This window comes from Camarhynchus parvulus, chromosome 12 (assembly GCF_901933205.1).
Source record: "Camarhynchus parvulus chromosome 12, STF_HiC, whole genome shotgun sequence".
Lineage (NCBI taxonomy): Eukaryota > Metazoa > Chordata > Aves > Passeriformes > Thraupidae > Camarhynchus > Camarhynchus parvulus.
In genome coordinates, this window is record NC_044582.1 from 9370879 (window position 1) to 9398644 (window position 27766).

At 40.9% G+C, this 27766-nt stretch overlaps 1 protein-coding gene across 2 annotated transcripts in view; it reads left to right on the top strand.

Annotated features, from left to right (window-relative positions):
• CHCHD6 (coiled-coil-helix-coiled-coil-helix domain containing 6) overlaps positions 1-27766 on the top strand; it is a 109183-nt gene that overhangs the window by 22920 nt on the left and 58497 nt on the right. Inside the window, exons 5-6 of one of the 2 annotated variants that reach the window (XM_030956915.1) lie at positions 8668-8688; positions 14000-14083. In XM_030956915.1, the coding sequence (XP_030812775.1) occupies positions 8668-8688; positions 14000-14083 (105 nt within the window). The remainder of the gene's footprint in view (positions 1-8667; positions 8689-13999; positions 14084-27766) is intronic. The other variant, XM_030956916.1, reaches the window with a different exon arrangement.

The following is a 27766-nucleotide window of genomic DNA, read 5'->3' on the forward strand; positions in this document are numbered from 1 at the left end:
ACACATGGCAAACCCTCCCTACATGACACTGCCAAGACACTCCCTGTTTTAGGTGGCACCCGACAGACAAGTCCATAGCCTGCTGCTCAGTGCTGTGAGGTGTGTATGCTCCTTCTGTTGACACAAGGTGCAAATATCAACTCTTCATCAAGAAATGCCAAGGAAAAGTCATGTTTAAAGACTATGCAGTATTAGAGGTGATTTCTGTCTTTAACAACGTGTCTAATTATCCCTCACAGGGGAATGGTATGATGCTCCAGTGATTAATATTGAAAAAGAGTTTAAAGTATCGGGTCAGCAACTAGAGATTTGTATTCAGAAAGTTGAGGTGTTTTGGAACAGAATATGCTGATCATCACCATTGTGTCAGTACTTTTGATTTTTGGGGACTGAGAATGGAAGCTAAAACCTGCAATGGCTCTGTCTTGTTGTAAGAAAGGAAGATTTGGCTGTAACTCGTAATGTGACTTGAGAGAAAAACTAATGTTGTGGAAAGCTTGGAAGGAGAAGGGAGTCTGCTTTTGTGTGTTGGTACCCTATAGGACGAGAAGGCAGTCTGCCTTTGTGGGTTGGTACCCTATAGGAGGAGGAGGCAATCTGCCTTTGTGGGTTGGTACTCTGTTTGGTATGTGCATGTTCCTTCCCTAACACCATGTTAGTAGACCTTGTCCTTTTTACTTGGCAGTTCCAGTGCTTTGAGCTCAAGGTAGGCTTTTCTTCCTTGGAGGCTGTGGTCTGAAAAGGATCCTGCATTTACAGCTTGAGCTCTGTGACCAGCTCTGTGAGGAGGAAGGTGGGGATGGAGGAAGGTCACTTCATCTGCTGCCTAATTTCTGTCAATGTAAAGAGCTTTACAGAGACAAGTAATATTTTGCAATTGAGTTTCTCTTTTAAAGACACTCTGATGCTAATGTTGATTTAATAAGGTTCTCTCATTCTCTCTCCTTGCTTAATTTGAAACGTCTAATTTTGTGGTTCACAGTTCTGAACACAGAATTAGTGAGGGAAGAGGAGCCGGAGGCAGGAGGAGCACAGTGCCACACCAGAAGTTGCCAGGGGAGATTGATTCAATAGAGTGAAAAGGTGCAAAAGGTTATATGTCCACAGTTCAGAGCAACGTGATGGTGGTACTAATGAGAAGAAGAGCTTGATCCTTTAAAATGTTTTAAGATCTCTGTGGGTGTATAACAAACATGAAATGGAAAAGGGAGCATTAGAGTGTTGGTTTCTTTGAGTGGATTTTTCTTTTGATTTTATATGTATGTAATATATAATATATGACAGGCAGGAAGGATAATATTCTGAGATAAATAGACATTTTAAGGTTTTTATTTTAAAGGTTGTTTTGTTAAGAGTGGCATTTATTTTCAAAAATGTTGAGAGGTTATGAGAGATTGTGAATTTGATCTGGCTAATTTATTTTGGCCGAACTTGAATGTGTGTTTTTCCTGCTAGAATTTTATGCTTGTGGAAGAAGCTATTGACATGGACATTTAATTCCTTTGTCCTGGGGATAAATGTAAACTCCCCAAAACCACAGTGCCAAAAGATTATCTAAAATATTGTACAAATAATAGTGGTAGTAAAAGCTTTTTCTTTGCCTCCTGCTTTGTTAGTGTGCCTTTCCTCTTCCTCATAGGAAACCACTCCTATGCAATGGAGTTCCAGCCCAATTTGCCTCTTGCTTGAGTTGGATGACAGTTCTTCACACAACTGAGCGGACAGAGTAAAAGGAGCGCAAGATGTGTTCAGCTTAGTTTTATGATAAGCTGCCAACATGCTTTTTTGAAAACCTCATTAAATTGCAATTAAAAATTTTAAAGGAAAAAAAAATAGGCCATTTCAGTCAGTACTTGATAGATGAGTTTGTGGTTTTCATTGCTGGCCAGGGGCATGATCTGCTTCTTGCAGTTGGAGCTCAGTGAAAGCTTTGGTGAAGTCTGACCACAGAATCGCCAAAAAACAGCTGCCAGCACTGGAAACTGTGAGTGATGATTCTCTGCCCGGGTTTCTTTAATGCCCTTGGTCAGAGAGAAATGTCTGCTTCCTGATTAAAGCTATGTATAAGACCCTCACCCCCTTTTTTCTCACACTGTTTCTGGTAATAAAACCTGCTTTTACCAATTCCTTCTCCTGAATTTGATAGCTAACACTGGATTCTGCAGAGTTATCTCAAACATTTGGCTGGAGAGTGTACTTGGCCATGCAGACTTGCATAAAGAGTAATGCTTTAGGCCCAGCTGTTAGTATAGATTCTAAAAGAAGCCTGAACCTGCCTTTGAGGGTTTCTTTTCTGCTGACTTTCAGTGCCTATAGTGACTGCACTCCAGGAATATTTATCAGATCACTGGCCTGTCTGGTTATTTCCAGTCTATTGCACTGACCAACGTATTTGATCAATAAATCAATCAATCAACAGGTTCTTAAAATTACTTTCATTGACTTTGGAGGTGTAACATACAAAAGGAGTCTACAGAAAATAAATTATTGTATGTCTCCCAACTATAATTACAGAGCAAACAGAGTGGAGATATGTTTGTAACTAATATGTACTACAATAAATACAGCAATCTGTCTTTAGGGTTCTGTGATACTATGTTGTATTGACTCTTTAAATTTGCAAACTCATAGAACATGAATCTTGGCTCTCTCAGGTCATCTGACTGCTATATTTAGAGCATACCCTATTTTAAAGCTAAATTTCAACCTTCTTGCATTTGATTAAAAGGTCCAGAAATAAATATTTTTCTGGTTCCCTAGCATGTGACATGATTTTTGAGATTTAGGAGCTTCGCTGACAGCAAAATGTTTTCTTTTCCTACGAAAAATTTCTCAGACTGCTTAACTCTTCCTGCTGCACCTGGTCTATGCCACCTTCTTCTTGACAATAGCAACACCTGGTTCATGATCCTTGTTGATAGACTTCCAGGTACTGCTCCTTCAAAGAAAGAGAAAATGCTCTTCTCCTCAATTTTCCAAGCCATCTGCCTTAAGCAAGAGTGTGTTGCATTGCCCAGTAAGTGGTCATTGAATTAGCTTTGAATTTTTGTAGTTTTTAGAAATATTAAGCACTTGCACAATGGGAGAACTTCTCTTTGCAAATTGTCCTATCAAATGGAAATCAGAATTTTGCTGGCAATGACATAGATTTGTGAGTTGATCTTGATACAATCATGCCCTGGAGATTGCGATATGAAAATAAAGAATGCAGTTTTACAATAGCCTGAAATCCTTGTTGTTGCTGAATCTACACTCTTCTTTTTGCAGATGATTTCATTATGATATACTTGGACTTCATTAAAAGATGCAACCTTGCAGCATTTTCTCTTATCACAGCCTTGGGAGGAGCCAGTGTGTGTGTATTTGAGAGCCAGTGTATTCTCTTCCTAAAACACACAGTGGGTTGCAAGTGCTTTGGAAGCATGGATCAGAGTCTCTAGTGGACATTTTGTCTGTAGCTCAAAACCACAACTTAATTGGCAGCCTTTTCATAACACTGACTGTGGCTTAGGATGTAGGGGAATGCTGCAGGTGAAGATGGATGTACCTTTGCAGAATTGGTTGTAGGGAAATTTAGTGCTGGCTGCCTGTGTGTCTTAAGTGATTGGAGAAATAAGGGAGGTTGAGATCAAGTTCCTCACTTCTGTGCTTTTAATTTCCTCGGTAGTCTCTGATTACTCTTTCCATGTGTTTTTACTTCATAGATAACACTGTACTACAAGCGTGATTGTATATGTGGACTACCCCAGACCATTTATTTTGAGTCCCATATGCTTTATATGGTCTTTCCAAAGCAAGGCATTGGAATCCACATGACTTATACTAAATGTTAATTACTGTATGTCTTTCCCACATGCACCTTGGCAAGTTGGTAGCTTGGAATCTGCCCCCAGAATGATACTGACCCTGTAAGGCTGTGTAAAGTGTGCTTTGTGTATGTCTGTGATGAAGGAGCAGAGAAAAGAGGAAAATTTACAAGGCTGTCAAAGGGATAAAAACAAGCTGTATTTTTTGAAAGTGCACCTGATTCTCCACCTGCTGAAGAATTCATAGACAGAGGATGCATGACCATGGCTGAAGGCTTTCAAGAATTTTCTTACCCAAGTATGTAATTATGACAGTCTCTATTAAAAAGCAGCCCCAAAGTCAACTGCATTTCTTTTAAACTGTATAGTATTTGCAATAATAACTTTGAAATTAAAAAAAAAAGTTTCTAATCTGGTGGCAGGAAATTTGTATTCATTTTACTGTGCTGGCCTGTATCTATTGGCTGGTGCCTACAAATATCTGTTTTTTTCAGGGGCAGGTAAAAATTGTGTGTGGTGTCTGAGAGGAAATGTGGTAAGGGAATTCCATCTGAACACACAGGGTTCATAAATTTTACTGCTTGGAGGCACATGGGTTGATTATGAATGCCATCTTGATTTTTTTCAAAACAGTGATGGTGTGTGAGGTACTGTGTTTGACTCCAAAGCTAATATATTTGGTATTTAGGAATCTGGCAGGAGAGCGCTCTGTCCCCCTCTGCAGGCACAGCAGTGAGACTGGGAGGTAGGCATGCGTAACTGTCATTTTCCCCCGTCTGTCCTATCCCTAGAAAGCCATATGCCACCCTTAGGCTAGTGTAATGGGAGTCTGCATTAATGGTTATGAGCTAGAAATAATCCAAGAAGAGTTGAGTGGCCTTTGTTTCTAGCTTTACGAGAAATACCTCATTGACTCAGCCTGAAATATATGCTGGGATCAAAAGTCATAATTAATACGAAGTTTCATGATGCCCTTTCTTGAAGTTTTGGTTGTTTGTTTGTTTTTCTTGTCCTGAATTGGTCAGGCACTTGGAGATTCTTAAGTCTAATAGGCAGAGTAGCAATTTAAGCAAGAAGGTAAAAATTTAGAGCAAGTTGTTGACTCACCTACTATCAGAAATAAGCATCTTGAGCATACCTCTCTAGAGAACCTATGCTCTGCAAGATTTCTAAAACCATTGAATGCCTCGTCTGTTGGCAGCCTGCAAAATGAAAACTGTGTGTGTGCATATATAGAAGTGGTGATGGGAAAAGGAGAATGTGGAAATGGGCTGGAGTATTAAAGCAAGCAATGAAAGCAGATGGTTTTCTTTGGATTTTATAAAATAGATTTCTCTTAATTTTGTTTTAAATGAAAACCATGAAACGTCACTATTGCAAACCCATTTGTAGCTGTGCCATAAGCATTAGGATGCAGTTGTCCTTAATCATAAAAGGGCCAAGTTTTTTTGGCTGCTTCCCATCTTTGTGTTTATAGAATTGTGTATGGTCTGTATGCATTAGAGTTGAGCAATTTTATCACAGCCTTTCCTCAAAATTGATTGCTGTTCAGTGACTCTTCCTTCTTCTCCATTGTCAGTTGGTTATATCTCAGACTCTCATTACATTTCATATTGATACTACTTCAATTTTTCACTAAACTGGAAGAGTTGAAGAGTCTGGAGTGGATACTGAATGTCTAGATATATTCTTTAAATACTTGAATTCCTATCATTCTGGACCATGATAAATTTAGAGCTGGATTACTGCTTTAGGAAGAAGTGACTGTTTGCTCATTCAGTGATGAAGTCTGGTCATCAAGATGTTGGAATATGTGCTGCAGAGTTCTTCAGATACTGACATGAATGTAAAAGTTGTTGCCAACAGCTGCCTTGGGTTTTGGGCACCTGCTGCCTCTCATTTCTTGCATCTCCCACTCTATCTTCCGCTCCTGAAGCTGGCAGTGCCCCTAAAAATACTCTCTGTTGAGTACTTAAGTAGGAGATTTCTACCAAGCTGGTAGTCTGGATTCCTGAGTCATTGGTCACACTGCAGTGCAGTCTGTTCTGTGACACTTCTTGACTATGGCAAGGGAATGGACTTCAGGGGGAAGCTGATTCCAGTCAGGTAACAAAGGCGTTGTCCTTCCAAAGGCCGCTGCCCTGTGCTGATCCTTCCTCCCTGCCAATCACAGAGCTGTGTTTTGATGGCTCACTGCCATTTTTACATTTCCCAAGAGTGTGACAGACTTGAGTGGTGTGCATGATGTGTAAGGCTGATGTAGTGTAGTGAGCCTGGGAAAAGTAGCTGGGAATTGCCCTTAGGAGTGAAATACAATTTTGGCGCTGTTTTCTTGATGCCATTGGAAGTTGGATGATACGAACATGGGAATAATCAATGCTCAAGTGTGGAATTTGCAGAAGCACAGATGTATTACTCATGTAGTTCCCATATCCAGCCAGAGTCTTCTCCAAGTGTCTGTATGAATCCCTAGGACAGAGGCTGCTGGTTTGGCCTGAGATCCTGTTTCAGTAACCTTTTGTTTCTGATAACAGTTAAGAGGAATATCTTGGCTGGGTTTTGACCCCAAACAATTAAGTCCAGTATTTATTCTAGTTCCTGTGGTTGCTGTCCAGTGGGTTACCTGGAAGAGAAAAAAAACCTTTTCAGCAGAAGAGTTCAGGAGTATTGACCAAGAGTGTTGAAAGATGACTTGTATCCCAGGGCTGGAATTATAAAACCTGTAAGCTGCCATCTGCGAGCTGGAAGTGAAGCTCTCTTAGGGAGCAAGGAAACCAGATATTGCTCATTTCTTAAATGGATTGCTTAAACTTCAGTTAGATTAATGGATAGGCTGTATCTCTTGTTACCAAGACTGGTAGATGCTGGTCTGCAAAGACATCTTGGCACAGGCTTAGAAGTTAGCAAAACTTAAACCAGTAGCCCTCTTGAGTTTTCCTTTTTATATTATTTTATTATTTTATTTAGTCAGGGTTTTTTTTCCAGTGCAGCAGTATGTGCTACTACACATTCTAATTGTCCTGTTTCCATTCAGTGGAGTGTATCTATTCCTATTCTTGGAGTAATAATTTTTCCCTCTCCTGAAGGTTGACAGAATTAGAGTATTGGCAGCACTGCAGAAGAGATGCTCTGTGATTAGTAACAGTGTTGTATTCTCTAAAACCCTGATTCTGCTGCTGTGCATAGTATCTTATGGGGCACATATTGGTGATAGGGCAGTTCCTTCTCCTTGCTCTCATTTCTCAGCCCCTGTCCAGTGCCACTGAGTTAGTACCTTTTGTTTATTTTGTCATGTGAGTGTTTGTCCACCAGCAATGTGTCATTTCATGGCTCAGGCACCCAGGGATGACAGATGTACATCCAGTAAAGAGTTAGTGGTGTGCATGACCTACCTGCTGAAATAATAGCAGGCATCATGAAGAGTGCTGTGTTCCTCCTGTCCATCTGCTGAGGATGGACAGACCTGTAATTGCTGAAATGTAAAAATGAAATTAAACTCATCTGTCCTGGCTGTAAAAATCATCAGGAAGAAAAATGTTATTCAAACCAGGCTTTTGTCAAGATTGGTCAGTGATTACCAGTAAACACCTGTTGTGTATTGGTTTGTTTGGCCAAGGACTTGATGCTGCTATATCAAACCTATCTGCAGAAAGGGGGAATTGGCTTCCCTCAGTTGAAATGTAGATGTTCAGTTCCAACCCTCTAAGCTGGTGCAAAGGATGAGGATGGACGACACACATATCTGCTAACACATCATCCCTCAGTTACATGAAGTAGTCTCTGTGTGCCATTAAAATGATGACAGATCCCATAAAAACATTACCCTCCGCTGTCTGCTCCCTCTGGCAGTGAACTATGACCAAGAGGAAAGTTCATTGTGCCCTGTCAACTCCCCTCAAATAAATAATCATAATGAAAAAGGGCCAGCCATTCTGAAGTTCCTGCTTAGCCAATGTGCTGCTGATTGAAGGTAGCCCTGAGAGGCAGGGAAGGCTTGCAGCCCTTGACAGCAAATGAGAGCTGTGCCTGCCTCATAAATGCCTTGGCTTCAAAAGGAGGTGGTTATGGGCATGAAATGTTTATCATCTTGTACTTGCTTTGCTGCTGCTGGCTTACTGTGTAAGTAAAAAGTAGTAACAAGTAAAGAAGAGGCAATGCTGCAGCCTGGTTTATCTGCTTGTCTGCACACTTAAATAGGCTTGTGGGCAAAAGAAAAGGAGCAGGTGGAGGCAGCTTGGCTTTGACAAAGGTTTGGACTCTGCACTTAAGAGGTTTTCAGTTGCCTATGAAGGGGAATCTGGTTGGGAACCTGATCAGACAACTGGTTTTCTGTTGGGAATCACTCTGAAATTGTCCATGGCAGAAGATGACTTGCTGTGTAGGTCAGCTTGTGCATTCAAAAATTCCCTTTAAAAGATTACTTGTTCTTGGCATGTAATTGGAAGTAGCACAGTTGTTGGCCACCTCCTTTTGAGTCTGCCCAGCACTGGCACATTCACTGGAGCATGTTATATCAGCATCTCTAACACTTGCAGCATCCTGCATGGCTCCCTGGAACTGGCTGTTTCCCAGCTTCCTTTGCTTAGCTCCCACCCTAAATGGGGGTCCTGCAGCAGGCTGTGGGGGCTTTGCTCTGGTTTTGGTTTAGGGGGTGCATGTGCTTTTGTTTTGCTTTAACAGCACAGTTCCCAACAGGGGACAGCACTGCATTGCTTAAGATGCTTGTCATTTTAAAGGAACTTTTCTAAACTTGTCATCTTAAAAGCTATAGTGCACAGCAGCAGGCAGCCTCAAAAAATCACTGATTTCTCTTTTTCTTCTCTTTCTCTTCCTTTCTGTCTTGTGCTGTCTTTATTCCAAGCCTGTGGATTTGGATGCCTGGGTAAGCTCTCTTTTTTGTCTGGATCTTGCTTATTCCAAGTGTCATGTTGTTACTGTGCATGTACAGATTGTTATTGCTGAGCACAGATGCAGGATTTTATTTTCTGTCATTACATTTTAAAAGGTGTTCAGCTAGAAAATTGCATATTATTTCCTCCATAAAGATTTTCACTGGTTCCTTTTGTGTAACTTACAGCTGCTGAAACCAAACTTGATCTGGTGATGTGTATTGTTGGCTAAGAGAGTAGCAGAAACAGGAGGAAATGAAGGTTATACCAGTATTGCTTTTTAAGGCCATGAGTTACATCTGGTTTCTAAAATAGAGCCTGGTCACCTGCCTTCAATAGAATGAAAGGTAGGACAAAAAGCCAGTGATTTTGTAGGCCCCATGTCTGGAATAGTGATTGCAGACAGCTCCATAGTAATGGTGATATTTCTGCTGATGCCAGTGGAGGTTAAGTCAAGGCTCCCCCATGGCTACTTGTTTGGTACAAGCCTCCCTGTAAAATTCTGCTGTTCAGTCTTGGGCATGAAGTACACAAATTGCCTCTTACTATTTCAGTGTTGCCCTTTCAGCTCTGCCATTCCCTTTAGACTTGGCCAGGAACATGCCAGCTAGCTAATTTTGGAGTTAGCTCTGTTCCTCAGTGAATTTCTGTCTATTCCTTCTTCTCATCTTGGAGTCCTTAATAGCATTTGTTTTTCTCCCTTGCCACCTGGACTGCTACCAGGACTGGAAGAGACTTGGGAAAGCATGAGGTATTAGAATTTGCAGTTGTGCAGTGTGGCAAGCTGAGGTGCCCAGCCAAAACATCTCTGCTGTGCTGCTGCAGAGATGTAACTGTACCTTTGGGGGAAGCTGATAGCTCCTCTCAGCAAAGACAGGATGATGTAGAAACTAGGCATTTGATAGACTTGACATCCTTTGCTTTATCCTTGTAGCTTATTTCCCTGTGTTGCTTCTGACTGATTATCTAGGCATCATCTTGCTAGTTTGTCTGTGAGTGGTGGAAGTGCTTTGCCAAGAAGATAAATATTTTTGCAGTAATCTTGCCAAGTGCTGTGACTTGCTTTTAGGAAGTATTCATCGGCTGAGGTTTGGACCTTTCCTTCTAGCTTGAGTTGCCCTTTATATAGAGAGAGTTTTTGGGTTTTCTGTCCTCCAGGAGAGTCTTCCCAAATCCCAGAACCCAAACAGTATTGAGGAGAGAGACAGCCCAGTGGTAGCTGTCAGCTGTGGGCTGTACTAACACTGCATTTTATTCCCAGGTGCCACATTCCTTAAAATCAACTGACCCTGCCAATAAGCCTTTTGTTTTTTTTAAACAGATTTCCGCCCTAGTTTTCATTTTTAACAAGGTGATGAGGTGGGACTGTGATTAAAAATAATAAAAATGTGGTAATACTTCAGGGTGCAACAAAGCCAAAGCTAATCTGGGAATGGTTATAGCTAGAGTGAAGCCCAGCTCTAGATCAGTTGCACAGTCTGATGTGTGGCATGTTGGTGTCAGCTCAGGACATGGCTAAGAGTGTCTGGTTTTGTTCATAGAGAATGAACCAATAATATTTCATTACCTCAGTTCGGAGCTTATAAAATATTTCTTTTGGCCTGTCTGTCAGCTAGCAGGCCAGTGCTTGAATCCTTTAGTTGAGCCAGTATATAATGTATAGCTTTAGAAATGTGCTTGCACTGTTTGTTTCTAAATGGGTTACTTGATAAAGGGAGAGAAAGAGGCAGAGAATCACATAACTCTGCCCTGGCTCTTTGTCACTGTTCAAGGCAGCACTGAGATAACCTGAAAAACCTTGGGCTGCAGAAAAAATGTGAAGATAAAGCAGAGGAAAAATTTGAAAGAGCACCCAACCAATCCATGGATCCATGCCCGTGGAAGCTGTAGCAGCATGTTAGTAGTATGCCTTTGCTGGCCTTTTGTAAGAATATAATCCTTGTAAATTCTGACACCATCACAGGGGATTCTTGAGCATTTCTTGAATACATCTTATACCTAGCTTTTGTACAGAGGGCAATGGCCAATTGCATATGTGTTCTTTTATAAATACATCCCCTTTTCTAACTTTTGGGTGCATTCCTGTGTTTTGAAGCTGAGTATGTCCTTTCTTCCCTGTCTCTGTTTTGTTTCTGTGTTCATACTTCTTGGACATCACATTATCTGTGTTCTGCACATCCTAGATGTCATCTCTAGGCTTTGGTCACCTCTTGCACAGTATGTTCAAGTTCCAGTGTAGTTGTGCATCTTGGAAGTGAAATGCAGCTTTCTGATATCTGATTTTCAAATCAGTGTGTTATCATGCATGTTTTCCCTTCTCCTTCCTTTTAGTTCTAAAGGCCTTTTTTCAAAAAGTCTATTGATGCTTTGTTTGGCACTTGCAATCTCAATCCCCTGTGAAATTGTAATCATAGCAGCCAGTTCTGTCTGGGACATCACAGACTTCTAACTTCAGGTAGGGAATAAGCAATAGGACTAGGGGAACTCTTAATAAATATCCTATATTCATTCAAAATGTCCCTAGTTGCCTAACCCAGTTTGGAACAGTGAATATTTCAGATGACACATGCTCTACTATACCGTTTGTACTTCAAACATCATCATAAAGTGTACTAAAGTTTTTAGTAATAACAGCTGGGGATAGAGGGAAACAGAAAGCAACTTTGAAGCATATCTGTCACAAATAGAGTGTTTCTCTGCATACTTCAATGCACTGAAACAGCAGCAGATCTTGAAAACAAGCAAGGCATTGAAAATATGTTTGTGTTGCAAGTACAAGGTTTCTCTGTAACCCCTAGTTCATCATGCATTATGGGTGATAAGTGGGACAATGGGGGATAATATGGGAGAAATTACTTTGAGGGAGTACTCTGAGGTTACAGTCTGCAGTTAGGAGATCCAGTTTTGGTTCTCTGACCTCAGTTTTGCAAGACCCTGGGGAAGTGACTAACAGAATGCCTGTGTGCATGGCTGTGGAGGCATTATTCACTGCCAGCTCCAGTGAGGTCAGCTTGGCTGTCCAGGGTTGTCATTGTGCAGAGCAGCACACCTCTAACGTGTCTGCGTCTCAGCACCCTGCTTGAGAGATCAGGTGTTTGGTTTGTGTTCCCTTCCAGAGGGGTTGTAGGGATAAATGTGCTGGATTTCTTGGTGCATGATGTCAGGCAAACTCATGGGTTGGGAAGTTGAGTGAGTGTGTGGGTTTGGGATCCATGTATTGCCAGAAACAGAATAAAGCCTCTTGAACACTGGTATTGTTACATTTATTGATTTTGTACTTCCAGAATATCCACTATCCCAGGAGACTAGCACAAATACATAATTATTTAGATTAAACAGACACTTTCTTGAGTTTATAAGAATTTATTATTTGACTCCCTTTTGTTTCTTTTTTCCTTCCATCATATGGTGCAGCTTCCATCTGAATCATGCAGAGGGATCAGTACTGTCTTACTCTTCTTTGTCTTCCTTACTTATTTTCCTCTTAAGGAAATACAAGTCACTTGTGGAGTAATCTGATTTTATGGGTGTTATGCAGAAAACCCGCAGGAGAATTGAGATCTTTTGGTCATCCACCAGACCACCCCACCTTCTTACATCTGTTTCCTTTTATTTTAAATTGCTTCGTTCTTTACTGTGTAGAAGATTGGCTCAGAGGAACAGCTATGGTTCTCTTACCAGAAAATGGTTATAGTTCTGGCACTTACAAAGTGCCCATTGGTGCCCCTGTTGTTGCTGTGATATCTCTTTTGTCAGGCTGTATGTGTGGGGCAGCTCATTCTCATCCCTCTCCCCATCCAGTTCCAGTAGGTGGGAAGTAGTATAGCAGCTATAGGTTAAAGCACAGCCAGAGATTTTGCTTTTAATCAAGTGCCTTTGAGACAGAGAAGATTTAGTTATGAGTCTCTACTGCTTGTGCTTTATCCTGGCCCTGTTTTCTGGGATAGCAAACATGGAAACCAAAATATTTCTTTAAAAACAAACAAAGAAACCCACATCACCACCACACCCCTACAATCTTCCTATTTCATATAATCCTTTTCTTGCTTGCTTATCACCCACCCTCACTGCCTAGATTAAAATCTCTTCTAAGCCCTATTATACCACTGTATTTCCATCAGCAGGGGAGCAGAAAGAAGGACATGCACAGCAACTTGCTTTCAGATGTAATTTTTCTCGTTAGCAATGGCTTTTGGCCGTAAAATGACAGGTCTGAGCCCACGGGGATATTTCTGTCCCAGCTGTTTAATCATGTTGGACCAGCATTTTCTGTGGTTGTGCCATCATTAGAAGTTAAGAGAATGTTGCTGGGATGCTATGGCCTGGCAGGGTTTGTGTCCATGTTAAGCAGGCTAATCATTCTGGTTTTGAAAGGTCTTCTGCCTGCTGTTGACTTCTGTGGCCCCAGAGATTTTGAGGTGGGATGGAGGGTGTACAACAACTGCCATCTTTTCTTGCTATTGCTGCTTGTTATTTTTAAACTTGAAAAGTTGGATTCAGTTCCATCAATGTCGTGTTTTCTTAATACTAGTTCAGTTTAGGGGTGGGAATATAATTAAGTGGTGCTGGCTGTAAGGAGCTAGAAGGCTACAGCTGTTGCTGTGCCCACACAGACTTTTTTAATTGAGCACTGTTTAGCTGATGAATACCAGATTTACTGTTTTGATAGTGCCATGCTTATAATTTGTAAGATAGAAGAGAAATTCTTTGACAGCCATCTTCCCTCTTGCAGCACCAGCCAGAGGAACTCTGAGGGTACTGATGGGGAATGCATAGAGAGCACGTGGAAAGGGTACTTAATTATCTGGATAGTCCTATGTATGTCTGTTGTAGGGAAGTATTTAATCCTTAGAAGCTTTTGGACACTCCAAGGGGCAAGGGTTTATAAAGAGGGGGATTTGAGGGGATTTGGTTGGTTTTTTTAAAGGTAAGGGAAAGAACATTTGATTAATGACTGTCATGATTCATGGAAAAACAGACATGGATAAGATAGAGTTCTGAAAAAGAGAATGGGAAGGTGTGACTTTTCTATGATTATATGTTTTCATTTAATAATAAGTATAAAACCAAGGGTTTGAGTTTGAGTAGGATGCTAACAAGAGCATTTCAAACATTGGGGGATAACCCAAAACAAGCTGCAATTCTTAAGGTTTGTACTTCCACTGAGGGGGATCCCATGCACGAGTGTTGAGCAGTGTTGTTTTTTTTAGTCCTTTCTAGTCTGTATCTCATGTGTTTTCCTTGTACTACATTGTTTATTATTAATTTCTTCTTCTCCTGCTGCTGTTTTGTTGTCCTTGCCAGGCTGTGGGGCTGCAAGGCTGGGAGGCAGACCTGAAGCGGCAAGAGGCATTCTACCAAGAGCAGTTGGCCCGCATTGAGAGGAAGGTAAGGCTGAGTTGTCTTCATTTCTGGCCCCTGCAAGGGTAAGACTCAGGATCGGTGTGGATCCAAAAGATACAGAACCAAGATGTGTTGTGCTGCAACCTGGAACTGCCAGCTGACAGTATCTTATCTGCCCCCCAACCCTTGCGTAAGTGGTGAAAAAGCTGTACAAATCTTTTGAGCAATTTGTGTTTGAAAGATAAAGGTTTTTTTAACTGGATGATTTTTAAAAAGGATTTCTGGTAGTTCAAACTCTATTATCTTTTTTACCATGGGATTTAGGTGAAAGCTAAATTGAAAAAAACAAACAAGTGCCCTGGTTTTTATTCCTTTTGTTAAAAATCCTTTCCTTAATGAAAAAAAAAATCAACCACCACAACATAAATTTTGCTGTAAATATGGATTAAAGTTGTATTAACAATTTTTCTCTGGGGAGCCAAACAGTTCAAAGAGGGGTGCTGCAGTACACTGCCTGCTTCTTGCTTTGAAATAAACATGATTTAAAGAGACACTGTCAAGCATCTTTTAAGCCTGAAATGACCTTTGAAAATCCATTTAGGGATTTGAATCTCTCCCCTAAACGTGGGATTTGCTTCTCTGTTTAATTGTTTACCATGATGAGTTTTTAAAAATTGATGCCATAAAAATAGGAGCAGCCATGCTGTTCCTTATGAACTAATGTGTTCTTCACTTCCTGGCAAAATGAAATAATATTATAAGTAGTCTTTATTTTTTAATAAATGTGGAGAATAATCTTCTCCAATTTGAAGCAATTAGACCTCCTGACAGGGAGTTGCATACATTCGACTTGTAGTTGTGTTATGTGACTAAAAAGAAGTGCAAACAATGAAAAGAGTGGGTTGTAAAGAGACTGGGAAATCAATCAGTTTTACTACCAATATGTAGCAGGATGGTGAGTATGGAACATGGGAAAATTGTAGATTATAGAAACGGTGGGGAGCTGTTGGCATATCTATTCCTCTTTTCATTCCCTCCTACTGTATGACTGTCCATGCTGCATTTTTTGAGCCATCAGTGGTAAAACATGCCTGTGAGCAAATTCACACGATACAATTTTGCAACACTTTAATCCGTACAATTCATTAAAAATAAACTATTAAAACTACCACTCAGTGTTGCATTTGTATTTTAAATTCTATTTCTAGATAATGGGGATTGTTCAGTGAAATTGCAAACAATCTAGCAGCTATCGTTCTAATTATCACAGTTGTCCATATGTTCGTACGCAAAGGGAATTTTTGCAATTTCTTGATCCCATGCTGTTTGCTTCTATTATGTTCTTCTCTCCAGATCTGGTTTCGTGAAGCAGAAATTACAGGGGAAACCTGTGAGCCTGTCCTTTATGGACAGTGGAGTGGGGAGAAGTCTGTGTCCAGGCTTCATTGTCCTCTTTTTGAAATCTTTTGTTGTCGTTTGTGTTTTCAAGTCCATGTCCCTTGCTACAGGGACACCTTTACAAACAACGTGATGGGCATTTTAGTGTGGGATCTTCTTGGGGGAGTAGGGTGAGCTGCCCATTGTCCTATTCAAGCTGCAGAGCTACAGAGAAACTATCTTCTAGTTGTTATGTGTACAAAAGCAAATAGATAAAAAGAACAGGTTTTCTTTCCTCTCTCGAAACACTGGATAGTTTCTGACCCTTAAAGACTAGCATTTTGCTGGTAATAAAATAGAAGAATGTCTCCAACCGTTAGTCTGGATTGGAGTGGGAGGTGGTGGGGGCTAGAAGGGAAAGGAGAGAAATGTACTTGAAACAGTGTAATAAAGCTTAATTGTATTAGTTTTGAAAAAGGTTTTTGATCTTCTCTGAGGATAATTTTATTCCTATAATGGTTGGAAAGATGGAAAATGCAGCACAGAACAATCTTTTTTATTAGCTGTTGCTTTTATATAATTCTGCTTTTATTTGTTGAATACACGCAGACCTTGACATTTATTTATATATTTTTTCCTTCCGCTGTGCTAAAGCTTTCCAACACAGGCTTAGATATATTTTTATATATCTGTGTATGTGTATGTCAATATTAGAAAAAAGCTCTCAGTAAGGGGATGGTGCGAGAGAGCTCTGAAATAGAATTTTGCTTTCTCTGCTGTTTTAAAAGGGAATGGTCACTTGAAGTGTGGTCACTGGTAGTTCAGAGGTGTTTGGCTGGGAGTGAATGAATATGGCTCAGTGTGGAGTTAGCAAGCTGAAATTTCTCCTTCTAAGGATCAGGCTATCAGGAATTCCCCTCTCTCCCCCCTTGCTGTGCCCAGGTTGGTTTTGTCCCCACTTCTGCATGATAACAGGATTCAGCAGTAGGAGACCTAAAGATTTGTTTTTGAAGGATGTTTTGAACTATTGATGTTAAAAACTCAGTACCTTCCCAGTAGGATGTGAGGAGTAATTGTGTTACATACTCCTTACAACATAAGAGCTGCTCAGTGAATCAAACACAGAGACTATCCTGTTTCCTCTGACAGTGGTCAGTTTGTAAAGGCTTTGAAGGAAGAGAAAAAAAACCATCACCAAAACAAAGTGACAAAGAAAACTTTTGGAGAGCAGCTTTGAGAAGAGTCTTCCTAAATGTTGTCAGTTGGAGGCAGACACTTGCCCTGCTGCACAAGAGTTTATTTTCATTCAGTATTTTTATTCACTGAAAGTTGATTTAGTGCCATTGTTCTTCTGTGCATCTCAGGCATTTTTCCTGTAGCCCTGTTTAGCTCTGTGCCTCCAACATCATGTGGCAGTGTGTGCCACAGGTTAACTTATATACTCTATAAATTCTCTGTTATCAGTTTCAAATATTTTTTTTGCATTTAATATCCTTTATGTGAAAGAGATAAAAGAAATTCTCCCCATTTTTCATCATCTGCAGACTTCTTTTCCCTCTTTTACCTTTCCATTAAACTGTGCAGTCCTTACCTTTTCAGCCTCTGTTTGTGTGAATGATTTTTTCCAGGTTTCTCATTCTACTTGTTTGTCTTTTGGCTCTTTCCCCCTAGCAGCTCTGTCTTTGAGATGTATTGACCAGAATTGAACTCAGTAGTTCCCTTGAATGCAGCAGATTGTGTGAATACATTATCCTTTTATTCTTAATCTTTGAAAGAGTACTGTAATCTACTGGACAGAGCACAGAATTGGAAGGAAAAACCTGCTCATTTTCTAATAGCCGTTTCTCTTTTGGGAATTGGAAACAATTATTTAGTCCATCTATCTCAGTTATTCCATCTATATGATGGAATAGCTTATAATGGGAGGGCAAAGTGTTGTGAAACAGTAAAGCTATAAAAATGCTAAAAAGGCTTTGCCTTTAGTTTTGCATGAGGTGAACTATAGGTGTACCTTATTTCAAACGAATCTTGAGAAACTCAGTTTCTCCAGACAATCTTACTAAAATTTTCACGGGAAAAGGCATGTATGAAAAAATGATTGCAGTATTTCAGCTCTTGGGGTTTTCCCTGCATCTTCTACTAAAGCAGTGGAAGAAATGAGACAATGAGTGCAGCAGTTCTGTGTCACAGTAAGGATCCATCTAGTTCAGTGTGCTGCTCCTGCCTGTGACTGAATGTCTAGGGACAACTGTAAGAACTGAATTGATGGGAAAAGAGGCTGTGGAGTCTCCTTCACTGGAGACAGTCAGGGAGCATCTGGACACAATCCTGTGCCATGTGCTTGAACAGGGAGGGATGGGACCACGTGCCCCACTGTGGTCCCTTCCAACCTGACCCATTCTGTGATCAAAGCAAGGTTATGAGGTATTTGCCCCAAATGCTTTGACCATCCTGGCCAGTCATTTTTGGAACTTTTCCTCACATATTTAATCCTCAGAGGGCTGTGAACCAGGACTGTGTGCGCAGTGCTCGGGATGCGGGGGGACCGTGAGCTTGTGTGGCAGCTGTGTCAGAATCACTGTTTGGTTCTCTGTTTCTTTGTAGTGCCTGACACTTGATTTGCACTTCTGACTTGTGTTGAGCAAATGCCACACACTGCTGCTACTGGCAGCATTCCTCTGTTTTGAGTGCAGACTTGAATATATACAGTGGGTGTACTGGGATTAAGGCAATGCTGGGATTAGTTGCTGGGAATATTCTTCCCACTGCACCTTTCCTTGTCAGTTTGTCAGGGGCTGTGTGTGTGGGAAGGGGTGGTGGGCTTTGTTCTGCCTGCAGTGTGGTGCATGCTTCTTAGAGATTATTTTAATCAAATTTTATTGAACGAATTCCTTGCAGAGGATCACTACACTGGTAAAACCCTTCATCTTCCTCACTTGAACTCTGATAGTGTGTTGTAGTTGTGTGTTTCTGTCTCTTGGGTCATATGTATGTTTTTGTTTTGGGGTGCCTGAAATATTTTGGTAATCAGGAAAATGAGAGGGAAAAGCTCCTTTGAATTGACTGTTTCTTGTATGACTGGGTGTGATTGCAGGGTTGGAGCTGGTGATACAGAAGTTCCATTCCACACCTGTGTTTCCAATGTGACTGTTTCATCTCCAATAAGTAATCCAGTAATGAGACCTGGCTAATTTATTATAAGTGGTTAAACTTCTAACTCTGACTTGTTCCAGTAATTTTACACTTCATCCATGTAATTTGAATTATTTCATAAAATGTGTGTCTTCTCTCAACTGTTTTGAATGAGGATTTGTACTGTAGTGTTCTTCTGGGTAGAAAGATTGAGAGTTAGACTAATAATCTGTAGGGAGAACCTGAGACACACTCAACTTTAGAAGCTCAAGATGATGTTTTTTCATGCATTTATTTGTTACTGAGAAGCAGGAAGGGAGATGGGGGCAGGTTGTTGTAAATAGGTACCATATATGCTGCTCAGAACTGGGATTTTTATTAGGGATTCTGTGTATGCTTTCTCCTGCTTTCTCCAAGTAGTAGAAAGGTCCTTTAAAAAATATTGTAAGAAAGAAGTGCAGTCTCTCCTGGGACCCTTAAGATGCCAGGAGATTTCACTTAGCATATTAGTTGAATACTTTCTCCCAAGTAAATATTTGTTTTACTCCTTTTGCTGTTTGGCCTCTTGCTGAGTTTAACCTGACAAAAGCTAAGGGCAGTGCTACACTACAACAAAAACATGGGCAGCACTTTGGAGTGGTGTAAAGCAGCAGAGAAAGGCTGAAGGTAATCTTGGAAGATAAAGTGAAACTCCTTGCTGTAGATGATGCCTCCTCTTTGTTTGGATTTTCCTCAGCTCCAGCTCCCACGTTATCTCTTGTTAGGCGGCTGTGGACTGCTGTGAGCAGTGGGTGCATTAATATGCAATGTTTTTCTGCTTGTAGTTTTTTAGAGCAGTAAGTAGCACAAGAGGTATTCATAAGCTGTACAGTATTTGTGCAAGTGGGAAAGGAATGCATTGAATACATACCTTTTTTATTAATAAGGTTGACTGCACCTTTTTCTCTGCTTGACTTCACAAATCTTGTAATTTTGTGTATGGCATTCATCTTGTTTGGTTTGTTTAAATGAATCTCTTTTTGCCCTTGTACTTCCCATTTAATTCATGTTTGTAAAGAATTTAGGATGTGTAAAGAATGGGAGGCAAAGTTATTTTTGTTTGTTATTCCTATTGGCCTTGGTCCTTCTTCTTGGAGCTGTCTCCCACTTTGGTATGCCAAAGTCACCCCTACATGCAAGTCCACTGTCATTTTTGGTTTATGGCTGGTGACTTGTCTCAATAAAAATTTCTGCAGAGAAAAAGTGATAGAAGCCTGAACAAAAAAGCCTTCCAGAACAATACATTCATGTTGGATCTTCATCATCAATTTAAAACAGACTCTGTAGGGCTGCACAAATTGATGTCACCTGGTAAAGGTGGGGAGGGATTTCTGTTGAAGGGGATGAGAAATCCATTCCTTGAGTTGGGATGCCAGGCTTGTGTATCCATGAGACCTAGGGATCACTTGCCTACCTTTGAAAAAACAAGCTGTGTTCAGGTGTTATCTCCAACCAAACCCTCTGCCCTCTCAGTGGGAGTTAAAGATTCATTGTCCTTTGATAAATGAGTTGATATGTCCTGGCAGGTGTCACTGGCACCATTTGCTTTCTCCTGTAATGTCTTGGGGCTGTGTGTGAGCTATTGCCATGTGTGTAAGGGCTGCTTTGTTTGCCTCTAGCCACAATCTTGCTCTAGCCAGTGCTGTGGATACCTGGAGGAAGAACAGCTAGTGTGAAATGAACTTCTGGTCTCAAAAAATGTTTCCCTTTCATAAGAATTTCTTGTCCCCATATCCATAATTGAACCTTACAATATTCTTTAGAATTTCATTTTCATTTCTTATCCAATTTGTTCAGTTCTCTGTTCATCCCCAGCCCTTCCTGCAAACCCTTTCTCTCACAAAACCACCAGTGCTTTCTTTGAACTTTCAACATCTACGATGCAAAAAAGCAGTTTGCCTTTCAAGCCAGTAGAGCAGTACAGCAAAGCACCCAGTTCATCAAACTGTTGATTTAATCTTCTGAACACAAGAATAATCCCCAGTGTCGTTTTCTGAAATAGGTTGACAAGATCCATCCTAATCATTCAGATACTTCCAGTTGCTCAGGTTGCCTGTCTGGGGCTGTGTGGCTGCTGCTCTCAGGTGCCAGTGGCTCTTATCAGTCTCCCAGGGCACAGCTTTGATGTTTAGAGAATGGAAGATCCTGTCCTGTGCATGAATTAAATTTCTGAATGGGAACAAACTGAATCTGAAATCATCATCTGAACCAGTTCCAGCCTTCCATCCTCTTCTCCTTGTCAGTAGATCTCAGCCATTAAATGTCATGCTGGGGTAAGAGCGCTGACAGGGAGGGCAGCATCCCTGATTTCTGCTTTCTGCAGGCTTCCATTAGGGCTGAAGAGCATCTTTAGAGAGGCTAATGCTCCTTGTAGTCTCCCTGTCTGCAGGGACAGGTTCTTTCCTTGTTGTTGGTGGCCAACACACAAACTGATTTCCAGTACCTTGTGCTAAATTCACCCATTTAATGGCTTTTTTGCTGAAAGCTTGTGATGTTTAGTAGTTAATATACCTCAGTACACAGCTTTCAGAGATCAGATAAATTGATTGGTAATTTGATGAACTCAAAGAACATCAATAATAGGGTAACTAAAATGTGTTAGATGTCAGCACAGCCTCTCTGCCTTCTCTGCAGTGTGTATGTTCTCCCTTCAATATGTGTTGACTGCTGTACAGTACATTACATCAAATTACAAGCAGCCTCTATGCAAACAGCAGCTAAGTGTTTGCTTCCTCTTCAGCCTGCAGGATTAGTGCAGAGATGCCTTTGCAGTCTGTGTGCTGAAGGGTGAACTGTCAGAGCCTTACGGTGATTTTGTTTCCCAGGCATTTAGAGTATCTTTGCAGAGGGAGAGAATGATGCTTATGGGCTGCTTCATCTTGGAGGAATCCATCCTCAGGCTCGACTTGTGAAATAAATGTGGCAATGTGTGGTTTGAACTTAGTGTCTTAACACTGAATTTAGCAGCTGAATTTAGATAACAATCTGGTATCTGGTCTCATCAGTGTATCACTATGAAGACTTGTTAAAGGCAGAACAAAAAGACCTGGAATGTGATCTTGTCTCTTTGTTAGAACTCAACACTGGAGCATTTGTCAAGTCTAGTCCAAAAAGAGCAAAACAAGAGGTTCTTTTGTCTTACTTCTGAGAGCTTTCCCCATTATCTAATATTTCTGATATCCTCCCTTGGCATTTTTTATTCAACCCAATTTTCCCTTAATTCCATTCATTTTCTCATTGCCTAATAGTTTAAATTTCTGATTCCTCCCTCTTTGTGCTGTTTACATACTTGTTTATAAGCAGAATTGGTATTTATAAATATGTGTATGTATATTTGTATAGATAACACTGTTACCAATAAAAGCAGTGCTACTTTTCTAATAGAAAGCAGCACTTGCACACCCCCCTCCCGTCTCTCACCTGTTATACTGAGGTGCAGTTGTACCTCAACAGCCACTACATCACCCTGCTGCAATAAATACCAGTGCTGCCTGTTATTTCTGTGTAATTCACCAACCAGTGTACAATTAATTTCTGGCCCTGTTGTTGCACTATTGGCTATTTTATGAAGCTGTAGAGAGTTAGCAGAGTGAATTGATTAAATGTGTTCCAGACCTTAGGCTGGATTCAGTGTGTCTGCTGGGATTTTGATGATTGAAGCTTGTGCTTCTCTTGGGATATTCCAGATTTAGACTTAGTCTTGGAAATTGGTTCAGGTAGACAGAACTTCCCTGTGTGTGGAATTCACTTGCATAAGAGCCTGACTTTGGGGAATCTGAGATTTCTGTTTCAGCTCACAGTGGTCCTTCCGCATGTGGCAGGAAAAAGGCATTACTATTGTGACTTAAAAATAAAGCCAACGGTGGGATTCATTTTGAAAAGGTCCTTAAAATTATGGCTCTGCCCTTACAGAATATGCTGTCATCATGTTAATGGAAAATATGGCTAATAATTACTCTATAAATTGACTCCCTGGAAGATCTCAAATTTGTGCTGAATTAAGTAGTCCAAAGATCAGACTTGAAAAAGAAACTACTCCATATTTACAGCGGCTGTACCTTCTGAAGTGTTTAGTAGTTTACTGTGGGTGTGTTAAATACATGTTTCATGACAGCCTGGGGCCACTTCTCTGAAGGTTTTTTCCCCATCTGCCAGTCATTTTAAAGAAACATAAATAAAAGAGCTACTCCAATTTCTTGAACATATAATGCACGTTCCCCAGAGACCAGGGTGACTCAGAAGTAGCTTGTAAATAACATGTTCAATGTTTTTAAATAGATGTGTACCATCAGGCTCACAGTCAGGTCTTCAGCCACTGCAAACTTGCTTTGCCTGTCAAGAATCTCCTGGTTTCATGAAGATGAGGGGTGGATTTTTGTTTGTTTGGTTTTGGGGTTAATTGGTGGTTTGCCCATACATTCTGCTGCCCCAAGGATGATCCCAGCCACAGTTTGCCATTAAACGCCTTGGCTCAAATGAAGATTTCCTGCTCACCCATTTGCATTTTAGCCCCATTTGTAAATAAATATGAAATAATGGCTAATTTTGTTTTGTTTTAGTTAAAAATAGTAAATATACATCTCATATGCAGTAGAACTATGTAGGAGTTGTACCCTGACAAATGTGGAAAGGAGATTGTCCTGGTAGATGTTCAGCAGTGGAGTGGCCAGCAAAAGGTAAAAGATGTTGCCCTGCACAGGGGGCAGCAGCAGTGAGGAATGGCCACAGAGCCAGGACATGCTGAGAGGCTGCTGAATCTGTGCCCATCTCCAAGAGACCACAGAGGAGCAGGAGATGGGAGAAGAAAATGTGGGAGCTGAGATAAAGCTCTAAGCCTCTGGTTTGAGAAGACTTGTAATAACTAGGTTATTTTATGAGAAGAGCTAGCTTTTCTTTTCCTTCCCAATTACTGCGTTTCAGGTCTTTTAATAAGAAAACCAGCTTAATTCCTTCTCCTTTCTTCTGCCTCCCCATTCTTCTGAACAGAAGCCAAATTTTTTCTTTCATAATTTCAAGCTGCAAGGTTGCTTTGAGCTTGCACGCCTGGGTCAATTGAGGAGTGCCTGGGTCAATTGAGGAGTGCCTGGGTTGTGGATTTTTTTTTTCCCTAGAGATGTCTCATGATGTACTGGGCAGTACACAGAAATCATCTAATTTGCCCTGACATGCAGCAAGCTTTGAACTGGCTGGACTGTGGTTCTTGATCAGAGAAGACGACTCATATGGGTGTGTAAAAATGCTGTATTGTGTGCCTGTCTGAGCATGGATATGCATTTTTTTAACCTCATTTTTCATAATAGTTATGTATACCACAGAATTTCCTTTGGCTGTTTAGGGAATTAAATGTAGTGTATGAGACCTCTCACCTTTAGGTCATTTGTTGAGATGCAGCAGGAAAAAGCCATTATGCCTGATGGTTAATCACTCATTCGTGTGGCACTGAGGTAACTCTTCCTGGAGCTAGAGACAAGGGTTTGTTGCAGGAAGAACAAAAAAAAAAATCCCCCATAATAGTGTCCTAACTGTTGATTTCTGTGAGAGCATCCTAGGGAGGAACACAGCATTTGTCCTTGCCAGCTGAAAACAGAACAGTGCTGGGTTTTGTGTGTTCATTTTTTCTGTGGAGAGAGGATTTACCTCCAGGTCTGAAGTGTTTGTGGTGTTTGCTTTTATTCCCTCCTGTTGTTCCCCAGCAAAAGCATAGTTCTGTCCCTTCTTTGTGTTCCTGTTGTATTGAGCTCAAGCTGTCTCTAGTTGAAGAGCTTGAATTTTTTTGCTTGGTCTTGTCCAGATACAGGTGAAATACTGATGTATTTTTTTTCATGAGCCTGAAAAATATCCAGTTATAAAAACCACTGTTTCGCCAGCCTCTTTTTCTTACAAAGTTTATCAGCTACAGCAACAAGCCCCTGATAATTAGGATGCTTATACCAAAATGTTTCTTCTGAAACTTTAAGCCTACCTATATTTCCTTTTCATTTAATGCCAAGTTCAAGGTGTGTTGTTGCTTGTATGCAATAATCCTTACTGTCAGAATGTGTTTAGAGATTAAATTCGAAGTAGATTAGCTTGCATCTATGAATGTGTGGTACACTGTGCATGTGACATTCTTCCATTTATGTTCCTGAGAAGCCTTGGCAGCAAGACATTGTGAGATTTTTCAGGTCTTATGTTAATAAGTAATTATTCCTAATATTGTTTAATAGGCTAAAAGTGAGACCTGCCTTGTTGCCTTTCCTCTGCCTGGATTCTGTAATGAAAGTTCCATAACTGAGCTGGTGGTGCCCAAAAGCTGTGTGAGGCCAGGGGTGATATCCTGCCCCAGGGCTGTGTCCAGAGTGGTCTCTGCCAGAGATGGGCAATGAAGGAGTTGTGTGGCTGCTCCTGCTCTCTGTGGGTGTTGGATTTTCATGTGAACGTTTACAGCTTAATAGCCCTGCTGTGAAAGTGCCTCTCTCCATTGGTTGGAGCTCTGTGCTCCTTCTGGGCTTCTCTTTGTAGCCTTCCCTCTTTGCCAGCTGCACAGGTGTCTCTTCAAGGCCCCTTTAGAGCAGGCAAAACAGCTGCATTAGAAAACAGGTGAAAGAGAAGATTGCTAAAAGCAGAGAGAATGAGACTGTCAAATGATGGAAATTGCTTACAAATGTTTTCTGATTCCTTTCTTATGCCTTCTGCCATCCTTTCTCCTTTGTCCTCCTTGTGGTTTATTTTTATCTTAGGATAAACATCTTATTTATTTTCTGTTTGCTGTGTGCCAAATTTCAATCTTTTGAATGGTAAAATACGTATAAAAAGATACTAGTATTCCTTTCTCTGAAATAACTGATGCCTTGCAGGGCAAACTAGAGGTTATGTGACAGAGATATTATAAAGGCAGGCGAAAGGAATCTGTGTTAATCCATTTTCTTTTTCTTGTTATCAATGTTTTGTTTTATATTTTATTTTCCTTTTTAAATAGTAATCAATATTTCTTTGTAAAAATAGTTTAATAACTTTTTTTGCCACCTGTAAAATACATTGTTGCTTTATAATGTTTGTCCAATTATCACTAATAAGGGAGAATGACATAAAGTTATCCTTTGTAGTACTATTTTTGAACTGTGGAGCTGGGGACTTTTTCCAGGTATTCATTAACTGAGGTTTCTAGCTCACTGGAAGATAAGTGAACATTGTCCCCATTTTAAAAGTGAGACCTTAATGCTTAAGGTTAGTATTTTCTGTAATAGCTTTTTTCTCTTCACTTTTTGGCTATCTGAGTATGGCGTATTTCTTCAGATGTGCTGATTACCCATAAGTTGAGCTTGAAGTTTTGAATAATGAGCTCCTGAGCATCTCCAGGCAGAGCCATGAGCCAGCAGGCACTTCTGAAAGTGTGGATTTGTCTGTGTCATTAACCGTGTACAGTGACCTGTGAAGTCCTAGCAGTCTTTTTGGCTGTAATCATTAAACCTATCTCTCCTAGGATAAAATGGGAAGAGAGCCTGCAAGCACAGTGAGAGAACCTTGACTGAAAATACAAATATCTTCAGAAAATGCTCTGGGAGTAATAGTAATAAAGAAAAAGTACAGTGGCAAAATAAATTGCTGCTGATACAATTTTTCTTCCTCTCTCAAGTTTGCCTCTAGTATGGCAGATTTTCTCCCTTCGATAAATAAATGCAAAGATGGGAATTGCTGCCAAAAACTGTCACATTTCTGGAACTTTCAGCCCCTGATTATTCACATTAAGCCTCTCCCCCAACCCCCCAGTAGTACAGTATTCTGAATATGTACACCCACCATTCTGTCAGATCTGTGCAGTCTGTGTCTGGTTCATCTTCTGTGTCTTTGATGTGCTCCATAACGTAGGCAAAGAGAGGTCTGATAGTCTCTCTAAAAACCTGACAGTTTGTGTGACAATCTGTCCACGAATCCACAGGCTCCTTGTCAACCAAATGAGCCTTTGAATATCAGAGGTTTCAGAACAGCGCTTGCAGCATTGCATATGCACCAAGGGGAGAGTACAACAGGCTTCCTTGTAACCTGAGAGATGTCTGCCTTTTCCTTAATCATTCCAGGGACATCTCATCATTGCTTGTTGGCTGGTTCTCAGCCCCGCACATGTCGGGGTTATTTAGCAAAGCTTGATTTACTTGGAACTGCACGTGGAGAATAATTTGTAGTTGGGAGTAGAGGAAAAACCCTGGGAGGGGGTGGAACTTCCAGGCTTCAGCTTACTTCTGTTTTTCAGCGTTTTTTTGTTTGTTTCTTATAGTGACTCTCTTCCCTGCAGTTCCTTTACCCATGCAAGTGTATGGATGTGATACATTTTCTTCAGTATTCTCCAGTTCTCTTGTGCTTCCTGTTGCCTTGGGTTCCTCTATTCTGCCTTTCTCTGGGAACCCAGTGTACTGCATTCCTTAGCTACCTGTTGTGTAAAAGGATGGGGTCATGAATTTAACTCAGCTTTTTTTTTTTCAGTTGGGACAGGAGCTGTTAACTGGGTCAGCTGCTGCAGTTTATAAATGGGACTTAGGGATATTCTCGGCAGAGAGATGGAACTTTTAGCTGCAGCATGACTGTCCGAGGTGGTGGGAGTTTTGTTGGAGGCTCTGTCAAATACCAGCTTTGGCATGATGGCATTAAATCTTAGCTAAAATGTTCCTTCCTTCCTTTCTTCCTTCCCAAAATAAGCTCCTGTGACAGGCGTGACAGGGGAATGTGCTTCGTATCTTTTTTATTGTATGACAAGTATTTGATGGCTGCCAGTTTTGTTTGATGGAGTTTTTTTCCCCCTCTTTATTCCCCCTTGAAAGTGCTGGTCAGCCTTTGAGTGAAACTTCTGCCTGCATTTCTTAGAACTCTTGATATTCTGGCAATTTCCTTCTTTTTTCTGTTTCCCTTGGCATCGATTTCTCTGCGTTCCTGTCACTCTCTCATGGACAATGCTCAGTTGTTTGAGGCAGCATCCTGTGATCTCGGAGCTCATCCTGATTGTGTGGTGGAGCTGCTGGTAGGACCCTGCAGGATGAGTTGTGCAGCTGCCCAGCTCAGGTGCTGGATTTGGCAGGGGTGCTGTGCCCTCAGTGCCATGGGCACCACGTTATCTGTGCAGGTCAGGCATGTGCAGGACTCCTCTGAAGCAGATGCTGAAAACTCTTGATGTTTAATCGATGCCTGGGAAGCCTGTTTACCTGCACT